This window comes from Stegostoma tigrinum, chromosome 10 (genome assembly GCF_030684315.1).
Source record: "Stegostoma tigrinum isolate sSteTig4 chromosome 10, sSteTig4.hap1, whole genome shotgun sequence".
In the NCBI taxonomy this organism is placed as follows: domain Eukaryota; kingdom Metazoa; phylum Chordata; class Chondrichthyes; order Orectolobiformes; family Stegostomatidae; genus Stegostoma; species Stegostoma tigrinum.
The window spans coordinates 39,724,275-39,738,116 of record NC_081363.1 but is presented as its reverse complement, the minus strand read 5'-3'; the positions used below and the strand labels follow the sequence as shown (position 1 = coordinate 39,738,116).

The 13,842-nt window shown below is 43.7% G+C and overlaps 1 protein-coding gene across 5 annotated transcripts in view; it reads right to left on the bottom strand.

Annotated features, from left to right (window-relative positions):
- The window catches only part of LOC125455708 (exocyst complex component 3-like), a 60,105-nt gene that overhangs the window by 31,208 nt on the left and 15,055 nt on the right, over nucleotides 1-13,842 (bottom strand). For all 5 annotated transcript variants that reach the window (XM_048538046.2, XM_048538048.2, XM_048538049.2 and 2 more), the window contains 2 exons: nucleotides 11,120-11,237; nucleotides 5,366-5,494 (listed from right to left, as the gene is read on the bottom strand). In XM_048538046.2, coding sequence (XP_048394003.2) covers nucleotides 5,366-5,494; nucleotides 11,120-11,237 — 247 coding nt within the window. The remainder of the gene's footprint in view (nucleotides 1-5,365; nucleotides 5,495-11,119; nucleotides 11,238-13,842) is intronic.

The window sequence follows — 13,842 nt, the reverse complement described above, 5'->3', positions numbered from 1 at the left end:
AGCACCAAACCATCATCTCCAACACCATCCATGACCTCATCACCTCAGGGGACCTCCCACCCACAGCCCCCAACCTTATTGTTCCCCAATCCCGCACAGCCCGTTTCTATCTCCTTCCCAAAATCCACAAACCTGCCTGCCCTGGTCGACCCATTGTCTCAGCCTGTTCCTGCCCCACCAAATTCATCTCCACCTATCTGGACTCCATTTTCTCCCCTTTGGTCCAGGAACTCCCTACCTACGTCCGTGACACCACACACGCCCTCTACCTCCTCCAGAACTTCCAATTCCCTGGCCCCCAACACCTCATTTTCACCATGGACGTCCAATCCCTATACACCTGTATTCCTCATGCAGATGGCCTCAAGGCCCTCCACTTCTTCCTGTCCCGCAGGCCCGACCAATCCCCCTCCACCGACACCCTCATCCGCCTAGCTGAACTTGTCCTCACCCTCAACAACCTCTCTTTCGATTCCACCCACTTCCTACAGACAAAGGGGGTGGCCATGGGTACCCGCATGGGCCCAAGCTACGCCTGCTACCGACAATACACCTCATCCCACCCAACCTCCTGCAAAAATTCCATCCCCTATTCCCAATTCCTCTGCCGCATCTGCTCCCAGGATGAGGCACTCTACTCCCGCACATCCCAGATGTCCACATTCTTCCAGGACCGCAACTTTCCCCCCCACAGAGGTCAAGAACGGCCTTGACCGTGTCTCCCGCAACACATCCCTCACACCCCGCCCCAGCCACAACTGCCCCATTCTCACATACCACCCCACCAACCTCCGGATACAAAGCATCATCCTCCAACACTTCCGCCATCTACAATCCGACCCCACCACCCAAGACATTTTTCGATCCCCACCCTTGTCTGCCTTCCGGACAGACCACTCTCTCCACACTCCCCTCCAACCCCACCACACCCGGCACATTCCCCTGCAACTGCAGGAAGTGCTACGCTTGCCCCCACACCTCCTCCCTCACCTCCATCCCAGGCCCCAAGATGACCATCCACATTAAGCAGATGTTCATCTGCATATCTGCCAATGTGGTATACTGTATCCATTGTACCCCGTGTGGCTTCTTCTACATTGGGGAAGCCAACGGAGGTTTGGGAACCGCTTTGCAGAACACCTCCGCTCAGTTTGCAATAAACAACGGCACCTCCCAGTCGCGAACCATTTTAACTCCCCCTCCCATTCTTTAGATGACATGTCCATCATGGGCCTCCTGCAGTGCCACAATGATGCCACCCGAAGGTTGCAGGAACAGCAACTCATATTCCGCTTGGGAACCCTGCAGCCCAATGGTATCAATGTGGACTTCACCAGCTTCAAAATCTCCCCTTCCCCCACTGCATCCCAAAACCAGACCAGTTCGTCCCCTCCCCCCACTGCATCCCAAAACCAGCCCAGTCTGTCTCCGCGTCCCTAACCTGTTCTTCCTCTCGCCCATCCCTTCCTCCCACCTCAAGTCGCACCTCCATTTCCTATCTACTACCTCATCCCACCTCCTTGACTTGTCCGTCTTCCCTGGGCTGACCTATCCCCTCCCTACCTCCCCACCTATACTCTCCTCTCCACCTATCTTCTTTTCTCTCCATCTTCAGTCCGCCTCCCCCTCTCTCCCTATTTATTCCAGAACCCTCACCCCATCCCCCTCTCTGATGAAGGATCTAGGCCCGAAACGTCAGCTTTTGTGCTCCTGAGATGCTGCTTGGCCTGCTGTGTTCATCCAGCTTTACACTTTGTTATCTTGGATTCTCCAGCATCTGCAGTTCCCCTTATCACAGAAAGTTGGGTCCAATTCTGAAGGGTCAGTGGAACCGAAACCTTAACTCTGCTTTCTCTCCACAAATGCTGCCAGACGTATTGAGATTTTCCAGCAATTTGTGTTATAGCTTTCCAGCATCTGCGGTTCTTTCTTTTAAATATAATGTTACACATTGTTACTAAAGGCAGTAACAAATTCCACTGCAATAACTATCCAAGATACAAAGTAGACAGTAGGTGTAAACGGATCTTTCTTTAGGGTTGGCAAGACGTAACAAGTAGAGTGCTACCTGAGCCTGCGGCTCATCAGCTCCAACTGCATTTCTTTTCATTTTTTTACCTCCCTCTCCTCTCTTTTCTTTTTTTAAACTTATTGTGTGTTGAAGACCTCTGCCACAGTGACACAATCACTGGTGAGTGGACAGAGGAGTGTGGACTCAAGTAGGCCCATCAGCACAGACCTGCAGCAATGGTGGAGGCAAGTTTGGGTCCCTGGTAGCTGCTGCTCATTGAGGGGGTTCTAGCACCAATTCCTGGCTGCCGCAATGGACGTGAGTTTGGGTTCCTGGTGGCATCTGCACCTGTGCACATTCATGGAGTTGAATTTTGTCCTAATACAAGATCCAGTGGAATTAGCAGCAGCTGCCTTGACAAGGTAAACCTGAAGCAGACCCAAGGTGACAGTAGGGTAGAGTTTCGGCCAATGCGGTACCTGGCAGCATTGGTGGTATCGACATTGGTGAGGTCCGTCAAGGACTCAGTGGCGAAGGTGTCAGTGGGTGCAACATGGCACCGAAGAGTTTCGTTCCAACATAGGCAGTGTGACGAAGTGAACTCATACCTGGCCACCATGCCCATAGCCCATGCTAGAGTACTTAACAAGAAGGACTGTAAAGTTGAACACTTATTCTAATTTCTTCATTTTGTCTGCCTTTGTTTTGGTTTATTTTCTGTGTTTTAACATGACACCGGAGAGTGGTGACTCTATCTAATATTTTTCACTGTATTTTGTACCAAAATACATGGGACAACAAATAAAATCAAAACAATGCTGGGACCTCAACTGTTTACAATTTATATCAGTTGCTTAGATGATTGAACAGCTGCTAAGTTTGCTGATGACACAATAAAAGGTAGGAAGATAACTTGTGAAGCAAGTCTCAAGGAAGTTACAAAAATATATTTATAGGTTGAGCAAATAAAGATGAGCAAGATGGATATTCAATGGCAAAATGATAAATTGTCCATTTTGGCAGGAAGTACAAAAAAATGCATATTATCCAAGAGATGAGTGATTTGAGAACTCAGATGCACAGGCATCTAATCTCCTCAGGTGTAAAATCTGAAAAGGCAAATATTCAAGTACATGAAATAATTAAGAAAGGTAATAGAATGCTATCATATCAGGCAAAGAGAATTTAATACCAAGGTAGAGCAGCTATGTTTCAGTTAAACAGCACATTGATTACTTTGCACACTTTTGGTTACCCAAGAGGCAAGAAAAACACAGCAAGCCAGGCAGCATCTGGAGAGGTTTTGGGTATTACCCATCTTCAGGACTTGATGTGGGGGTAGGGCAAGCTGCGGAAGAGTAGGGCGTTCGGAGGAGGGGGAGGGGTGGTGTGGAATGGTGGTGATGGGTGGACACCACTAGGGAGGCTGGCAGTTTCAGGCCGGGTGAAGATGCTTGGCGAGATGGTCACCTAGCCTATGTTTGATCTCACCGATATACAGAAGACCACATCGGGAGCACTGGAGGCAGTAGACTGGGTTGGGGGAGATGCAGGTGAAAATCTATCTCACCGGAAAGGATGTTTCAGATCCTGGATGGAGGGGAGGGAGGTGGTGTGCGGGCGGGTGTAGTCCAGGTAGTTATAGGATCCTATGGGTTTACAGTAAACGTTGGTCCGTAAACTGTCACCAGAAGTGGAAACAGAGAAATCAAGAAAGGGGAGGGAGGTGTCTGAGATAGACCAAGTGAATTTGAGGGCAGGGTGGAAGTTGTTAGTGGAATTGATGAACAACTCCAGTTCAGTCTGTATGTAGGATGTAGTGCCGATGCACTCATTGATTTAATGGTGGAAGAGTTGGGGAACAGTACCGGTGTACGTACTGAAGAGGGGACTGTTTGACATAACCGGCAAAGAGGCAGGCGTAGCTGAGGGCTGAGTAACTGGAGGTTTCCGAAGAGGTGGAGAGCATTATTTGTATCTGGGTTGTAGGTGCCTGGACCAAGGGGGAAGAGAATCGAGTTGAAGTTGGAAGAGATGAGAATGGTGGGGCAGGAGCATGCAGAAATTGTGGGTCAGCTGGGGTAGTTGGGCTTGTGGATCTTGGGGAGTAGGCAGAACCAATCAGTGCGAGTCTGGGGGTCTATAATGTTGGACACGGTGGAGGGGAGATCACCGGAGGCGATAAGGTAATGGACAATGTGGGTGATGTTGGCTTGATAGGCCACAGTGGGGTCATGGAGAAGGTATGATGTGGTGTTGCAGAGTTGGCGTTTGGCCTCTGTGATGTAGAAATTTTTCCTCCAGACTTCATCAGCAGGTTTGATAGTGAAATGGGGATTGGTGCAGACAGAGTAGAGAGCTGCATGCTCAGACAGGGTGAGATTGGACTAGGTGAGGAGGGTGGAGAAAGAGGGGTTAGATGCCACGTCGGTAGGTAGCAATAAAGAGGTTCAAGGTGGATACGAGACTGCGAAAGGGTGTCTAAGAGGAGAGGTAAGGTTGCAGGCAGGAGGAGGAGTCCCCGCAGGGTGGTTGAGAGTCTTTTGTGAACATAAGGTGGTGGAAGATGTAGAAATGACGTTTCTTCTTCTGAAAGAATCTGAAACTAGGAATCACCATTTAAAAATCAGGGGATGTCCATTTAAAACACATTGGGTGATTTATTTTCTCGGAAGGTCCCAAGTCTTTGGTACTCTCTTCCTGAAAAGGATGGCAAAGAAGATTTTTTCAGTATTTTTAAAGGCAGAGGTGGATAGATGCTTGTCAAGCAAAGGCTTAAAAAGTTATTATACGGGTATGTAGGAACGTGGATTTGAGGTTATGATCAGATCAACCATGACTTTATTGAATGTCAGAACAGGCCCGATGAGGTGAATGGCCTTTTCCTGCTCCTGGCTCACAAGTTTGTACGCAAGGGTCCTTTGACAGTGTCTTCCAAATAAAATCCAATTACCCAGGCCAAGGGCTGCAGATGCATGGGAACACCACTATCTGTAGGTTCCCCTCTAAACTACAAACCAACTGGACTTAGATCTGTATTAACATTCCTTCATTAGTGCTGAGGGAACTTCCTTGAATTTTCCTCCGTTCAGGTCTTTGCCAACAGTAGTTCAAGAAGACAGTCCACCACCACTTTCTGAACACCAATTAAAGAATGAATTCCAGGGAAGGACACTTCCCATGAATGAGTTAAAAATTGCTCTATTAAAAAAAATATACATTTTAAAGCAATAACATGGATGGCATTAGGTTACTGTCGGATCCAGTTGCAATGAATGTTTGGACAAGGCAGGAGCGGCTGAATGGCCTTCTTCTGTTTGCATATGTTGAAATATGAAACATTCAGGTGCTTACCTGAGTGATATCAAAGGCCATATTAGAATGGTAACAACCGATCTTTAATTCTGGGTCTTGTGTTTCAAACTCAAGCATTTTTGTCTTCTCTTCCTCCAAAGAATTTTTCATCCAGTTTGAAATTATCACCTGTAAATTCAAAAAGGACAGAAGCTCTTTCACTTAAAAACCTTGACTTTTGAGTGTGATTTTGTGATTGAACTACACAGATTCAATAATTTCATGTAATTGTTAAAATTTACTGGACATGTTATATTAATGTTAAAATGTTAACTTTTTCAGCTTGTAATAGCTCCACATAAAATTACCAACGGGAAAGAATCTAACTGAACAATGGAACATCTCAGTCCCATATCAATTCAGCTGCAAAGATGGCAAGCTATGACAAATTAACAAACTTTCAAAAATTAAAAAGGTTGAGGCACTGAAAAAGATCAATTGAAAATTTGAACTAGTAGGTCAAAAGTCGATTTGATTTGATTTATTGCACTCACATGTATCCAAGTACAGTGAAAAGCTTTGTTTTGTGAGCAGTACAGGCAGATCATAGGAAATAAGGACATACAGATCATAGGGTGCTTACAGCGAGGCATATGATTCCAATAAATATACAAGGATGGGCAAAAGCAGGATATTATTTATAAATATCCAACAACTTCTGCCATATTTCATTGCTCAGTGACATGAGCTACTTTAGAACTGTATTACTCCGACAACACAAGATAATTGTGCAAACATGAAAAGTATTTGTTCCCTATCCCATGCATTTGTTGAAGTAGCTTGACAACAATGTTAGTCCTAGGAATGAAGTGCATCGATTCCCCCAGCCTACCATATAGCTGAGTTATAGAACTTAAATGTTGGAGGAAATGCACATGCCTATGCACATTCATTTGAAGAGGAGTTATGTAGCCCCAAAACAGGGACAGAGATTCTTCTTCTTGCTTTTTCTCTGCTTGTCGTGGTGATGCATCTATAAAAGTGATGGACATGTGGGCAATACAATAACCTTAGCACTTTCAATGCAGATGTGACCATATATGTGATGAAATTTATGTTTCTGTTACAAATATTGAAGCACACAAAAATGTGGATGTTGAGAACTAATCTGCTCTTTACCATCTTTTTATGATTTTCCTGCATATTTACCAAAACATTGGGTGAGGTGAGGTGGTGGGGGGCTTCCCGCCTACTTGGAGTGGGAAAAGTGCTGAAAGCTAGTGTTGTCATCAACAATAGCCTTTTTGTGCAGTCAGTAATGGATAATATTTGTTTTCAAGAATGATGTGTATATCTGAGAATCCCTACTTAATGTATGAAATTTAACACAGGTATCAGCAATTGTTTATTAATGTGGATAAAAGCTTCGAGTCAGGTGAAATTTTTACTGCTTCGTTTCATGTTAAGGCTGTGAGTGGAGGAACCATTGCTAACATCATGTGACATGTATCATAGTGCATCATGTACATTCCTAGTAAGTTGTAAATGGTGCTCAGTATTGAATGGATTGTATCTACAAATGTGACATGTGCTTATTAAGCTTATTAAGTGGTTTACTCCCCATGACTTTGGCTTTCATGTTGATGAGAGCATTTAAATTTCTTCAGGTCACTCAATTTCGGAGAGTGTGTTGACAGAGGTAACATTGACTACCATAATCTCTGCTAAGCCTGAAGTATTCTGAACATTTGGCTTGCTTTTGTCACTTATGAATCACTCCATTGTTATGATGTTTAATGGTTTGTGCCATTAAAGCCTCTGTAAAGAAACCCCCAAGAAACCACAAATTTTATAGGAAGAAAGTATGTCACTGTATGTAACGTAATTGGAGGGGAAATGATGGTGTAGGTTTGCTGTTGCTGCACTACTAATGCAGGAATTATAGGTTTAACAGTGATTATGAAACCATTCTTGATTTTTTAAAAAAATACAATGATCTATTGCCATGTAGGAAAGAAAATCTTCAGTCTTTCCCTGGCCACAGCTGAATGCACTCCAGACCAGACTTGTAACTGATCTCTGAAATGGTCTAGGAAAATCGTCAACTATCAATGATTTTCAAGAAAAAAACAGGAATGGCACCATAACCAACAACAGGAAATTCTGCCTTGTCCGCTCTGTGAAGCCCTTCTTGCTAAGATCTAGAAGCTTGTAATAACATTAGGGGTGCTGTTAAGCAACAGTCCAACATGTCCTTACTCTCAGAATCATAATTTACAGACAATATCCCAGATACCACTATCACTACCCCTGGTTATGCCTGGTCCCAACAGCAGGACCAATCCCCTTATCATTGATGCGTCTGTCCATGGCAGTGTCAGTAGGTGTGACCACCACACAGTCCTTAGAGATATGTAGTCTGCACACTAGGATAGTTTCCATCATGTCCTATGGCACCTTCAGTGTGCTAAATAAAAAAGGTTTTAAATGCACTCTCCTGAACTTATCATTACTGACCAGCTAAGGGATCACCTCAGACCAAAGAGTGCAGAAGGGCATGCCAGGAGTAGCATCGGGTGTACTTAAAGTGAGTTGTCAACCTGGTGAAGCTACAACACAGGGTTACTTGCTTGCCAAACAGCATTAGCAGCAAATGACAGATAGGGCTAAGCAATTCCACAAACAACAGATTGACAACTAGGCTCTGCACAGTTACCAAATCCATTCCTAAATAGTACTGGGCAATTAAATATCTTACTGTAGGAGTAGGTTCCATAAATATCCTTATTCTCAACGGTGTGGGAACCCAAACATCAGTGCAAAAGACAAGGCTGTAGCGTCTGTATCAATTACAACAACCACCATAACCTTCAGCAGAAGTGCTGAGTGAATGCTCTATCTTGGGCTCTTCCGAAGATCCTGGGCAATACAGATGTCAGTCTTAGGTCATTCAATTCATCCAATTTGTTAAAGAAATTGCTGAAGACAGTGGAAGCTACAAAGCCTTTGGCCCTAAAACATACTGCCAACAGCACTGAAGACTTATGCTCCAGCTATATGAACACTGGCACCTAAACAAAGAATGGAAAATTGACCTAGAGCTGTTTTGGACACAAAATTCAGGACAAATCCAACTCAGTCACTTACTACCCCGTGTGTCCATTCCTGATTATGGGTAAAGTGATGGAAGGGATCATCAATAGAGCTGTCAAGCAGCACTCACGAAGGAATGAACTGCTCACTGGCATTAACAAAATCAAAATTAAGTCCTGGCTTCATTTCAAACTTGTCTTAGTGCAGACAAAAGAGTTGACAATAGTTTTAAGAGGTGACAGTATTAATGATTCCTTTTCACTGAATGTGACATTAAAGGAGCCCTGGCCTAACCACAGTCAAGAGAATCAGGGGACAATCTCTCCGTCAGTAGGTGTCATACCTGGCATAAAGGAAGATGGCTGTGGTGGTTGGATGTCAGTCATCTCAGCTGCAGGACATCTCTGAGGGAGTACCTTAAGGTAGTATGCTGGTCCTAACCGTAATTCATCAATGACCTTCTCTTTATCGTAAGGGCACATGTAGGAACATTCATTGCCAATCATATAACGGTATCTTTTGTGACTTCTCTGACACGGAAACAGACAATTCTCAAACGTAGCAAGACCTGGGCAATATTCAGATTTTGGTAAACAAGTAATATCCACACAACACAAATGCCAGACAACATTCATTTCAATAACAGAGAATCCAACCATCATCCCTTGACATTCAGTGACGTTACCGTCACTGAATTCCCCACCAGTAACATCCAGGGGTTTACCATTGACCAGAAACTGAGCTAGACTGGCCATATAAATAAATGAGTTGATGAGCAATATAGAGGTTAGGAATCCTGGAGTGAGCAACTTAGTCCCTGACTCCCAAAGCCTGTCCACCATGTGCAGGACACAACTCAAAAGGTGTGATGGAAAACTCCCCAGTGGTTGGATGAGCACAGCTCCAACAACACTCAATTAATTTGATACCATCCAGGATAAAGCAGCTGACTCGATGTGAAATCTACAAGATTCACTGCAAAAATTCCCCGAGGCTCCTTCAACACCAGTTTCTAACCCTTAGCCACTATCATTTAGAAAGACAAGGGCAGCAGATATATTGCAACGCACCACCAACTGCAGGTCCTCTCCAACTTACTCACGCCTTTCACTTGGGAATATAATCATTGTTGCTGTAGCTTCACTTAGTCAAAATCCTTTAACACATTCACCCTCAGCAATTAAAACCAACCAAATCCTGTAGGGGGGTTTCAGACCATGGTCCGAGGGCTTTATCTTGGGTGTCTGGATTACAAGTCCAATGACAATGCCACAACTCATTCCTGACTTCCCAAAAGCCTATCCACCATTCATAAGGCACAAATCAGTGGTGTGATGGAATACTCTCCACTTGCCTGCAGGAATGACACATCAACAACACTCAAGATGATTGATACCATCCAGAACAATACAGCCTGATTGATAGTCACCAAATCCACAGACATTCAATCCTCCACCACTGATGCAAGGTAGTAGCAATGTACATCATTTATAAGGCACATTACATAAATTCATTAGGGGTCCTTCAACAGCACCTCACAAACCATGACACTACTACCTAGCAGGATAACAGCAGCAGATACATGGGAACACCACCACCTGCAGGCTCCTGTCCGAACCATTCACCATCCTGACTTAGAACTATATTTCTGTTCCTTCAGTGCCACAGGGTCAAAATCCTGAAACTCCCTCCCTAATAGCATTATAGGTACACCTCCAAACAGATTGCAGTATTTATTGAAAGCGTCTCATCACCACCTTCTCAAAAATCAACTAAGGAGGCCAATAAAATGGCTAATGAAGTGCACAAACAATCGAGAAAAATAACTCCAGCTGTGAAAACTGGCAGCATAAATGAAATTCTGCCTTTATTGAAGCACTGTCCAACATCCTCATGAGCGCATGTAAAAGAACAAGCTGCTTCTATTTAGGGGCTATGTTAAAAAGGTGGAGAGCTGGATGAACACAGCAGGCCAAGTAGCATCAGAGGAGCGGGAAGGCTGATGTTTTGAGTCTAGACCCTTCTTCTGGGGACAAACCTTTAGACCCGCTTTTCTGAAGAAGGGTCTAGACCCGAAACACCATCTTGCCTGCTCCTCTGATGCTGCTTGGCCTGCTGTGTTCATCCAGCTCTACACCTGGTTATCTCAGATTCTTCAGCATCTGCAGTTCCTACTATCTCTGAAACAATCTATTTAAGGGCTGCAGAGTTATGTTGTGGAGTTGTGCCAGTTTCCAAACACTGCCCCAACCCGCCCTACAAAATAAAACAAAATGGTCCTGATTGTTACGACGACCTTGATCAAAAGGGAAAAAACATCCGAGTCAGACTGGAGATTACATTGATCACCAGACTGTCCACTCCAGCACTGCAAAATTTATCATTTCTTTCGTGGTTTGAAGAAAATGACTTTTTGCTGGAGACCTAGCTTCAAGTTTCAATTTTATTAAGCTGAGAACAAATCTTTCTCACTCTGCTCACTGACCCACACCCTTAAGCTCTCCTCCAGTTCCAGAAGAGCCATCAAAAAAGCAACTGTGCCATTGTCTCCTGTATGAGGGATCAGGTTTGAGAACAATAATCTTGGTATGCAAACATTTGTGACCAAAAAGGGCAAGATATTTTGCATTAGGGCCTTGATTTAAACCATACTGCAGTTGTAAAATGTCATTCAACTTCACTTAATTAGTTGAATGGTACTATTCATCATTTAATTCATACCTTCAATGCTTTAGCATATTTGTCCATGACATTTTCCATAACCTCTTGGTTTAACAAAGGGCCAAGTTCTTTCATTTTCACCTCTAGTGAAAGATCAGGATGACTCATAACATCGGGGCTGCAAATGAAATGGTACATTTAGGCACCTGATTTTTAGAATATCACACTCTGAAACTGGTACATCAATGAATTACCTCGATCTGTTTGAAGAACTGAAGGCTAATTCAGGCAACAATTGATAAAAATAAAATATTTCAGATGCTGGTAAACTAAATCAAATTCAGCAATTGCTACTTTGGCAGCATTTGTGGAGAAAGAAAGTTAACATAAAGTTGAATAAGTCTTTTCGCTCGACCTTTGCTTGGGGTGGTAAGGTAGCTGGTGGTTTGCACTGCTGCCTCACAGTGCCAGGGATCTATGTTGGATTTCAGCCTTGGGCAAGTGTCTGTGTGGAATTTGCACATTCTCCCCATGTCTGCACGGGTTTCCTTCTGCAGTCCAAAGATGTGCGGATTAGGTGCATTGGCCATGCTAAATTGCCCATATAGTGCTCAGGAATGACTAGGCTAGGTAGATTAGCCATGCGAAGTGCAAGGTTATACAGACATGGTAAGTGGGTGGGTCTGGGTGGCATGATCTTTGAAAGGTTGGTGTGGACTCAATGGGCTGAATTGCTTGCTTCCACACTGTTGGGATTCATGATGATTCCTTGGATCCTTCTAAATCTGTGAGAAGCCAAAGCTTCTAAGAAAACAGAAGCCTGGAAGGTCATCACCACCAATTCCTGCCTGACTGACTTTGCTATGCAGAACAAAGATACAAAGTTGACACAGCAGCTATTTTGCTTTGATTGTGCCAAGACAGATTGTGAAACACCATTCTGTCAGAACTCCAAGAAATGATTCTACCAGGAGGGTAAGAGTTCTCAGAGAGAGACAGATAAAAGCAAACAGCTGAGGAGTGCTGTATTGAACAAAGCTACCAAGAGCAATAACTTGCAGTAATATAAAAATTAAATAATGGAACTTTCACTCTCTTCCAGAATCGGTTCTGCTCAGTCCACTTGTACAAGCAAACTCCATTTGACTACAAAATTCATTGCAACTGTTGAATTCTGATTTGAAGTTTTCAATCCCTTCATTTACTTTTAATCTTTGTATCTATGTTTTAGCTAAAACTGTACAACTTTTCCTTAGTAACATTCAGCAATAACTGTATAATAAACTAACCATTGGTCTTGTCTAAGAAAAAGCTTTGCTGGTCATTTTTAAATTGCAAAATTTGCAAACACAAAATTTGCTTTTTATGGGCCACTCTGCTGATGCACCTGGTGTGCTAATGCCAAATCTGAGCAAAAAAGTAACATTCACATGAGAATTGAATTCTACAGGGGACAGAACAGGTTTGTTTCAATGTGTGGGAAACATCAAAATGACAAAATCACCATCAGCTATGGTAACTCCCTTGTTGTTAGTAACAGAACATAATAAGCCATGATCTAAAAGCAGACTCCCTATCCAGTATCCTGACAAATATGATGCACAGCATAGGTAGGAGAAAGATGGAAGACATTCAGCTAAAAAAATGCTAATAAAGTAATAAATTAAACATACGTTGAGCCGTTACTAGGAGCAAAGATATAATTTGATGACCCTCCTTGAACCATTTGCAACTGTAATACAAGCTCAGTTTACTTATTTGCCGAGTGAAAAATTAATCAGATTCAGTGGATAAGAAGCAAGGTTAATGGAATTACAGGTAAAATGTGATCAATAGGAGAGAAGCATACTTTATTAAGAATAAGAAAGCAAGTTTCTTCTCTAAAGTGGTCAAATAAATTTTTTTAAAAATCAATGTCAACGTATATGCTGAGCCGTATTAAACTTTAACTTTTCACACCTGTGAGATTCTACAGACTGGCTACATAGTTGTATTTATACAAGTTCAGTGCTGTCCTCCAGAGGTGTACTGTGACTTGGGGGTTGGTTGGTTCAATTGGCTGGTCAGCTAGTTTGCAATCCAGAGGGATATCAACATTGTGGGCTAAATTCCCACACCAACTGTGGTTACCATGAAGAATGAATCACCTTCTCAACCATTCCCATTACCTGAGGTGTGGTGACCCTCAGGTTAAACCACCAGTCATCTCTCAAATGAGGGAGCAGCGCTATGGTCCAGAAGGACTGTGCCAATCTTACCTTTGTTTAGTAACTGTTTGAAGGGAAAGTCATTGACCTGAAATGTTAACTCTAATTCTCTCTCCACAATGAGTTGTCATGTATGTTCGGGGTAACAAAGTGTGAAGCTGGATGAACACAGCAGGCCAAGCAGCATCTCAGGAGCACAAAAGCTGACGTTCCAGGCCTAGACCCTTCATCAGAGAGGGGGATGTGGAGAGGGCTCTGAAATAAATAGGGAGAGAGGGAGAGGCGGATTGAAGATGGATAGAGGAGAAGATAGGTGGAGAGGAGAGTATAGGTGGGGAGGGGGTAGGTCAGTCACTGAAGGACGGACAGGTCAAGGAGGCGGGATGAGGTTGGTAGGTGGGAAGTGGAGGTGCAGCTTGAGGTGGGACGAAGGGATAGGTGAGGAGGAACAGGTTAGGGAGGCGAGGACAAACTGGGCTGGTTTTGTGATGCAGTGTGGGGAGGGGATGAGCTGGGCTGGTTTTGGGATGCAGTGGGGGAGGGAGAGATTTTGAAGCTTGTGAAGTCCACATTGAT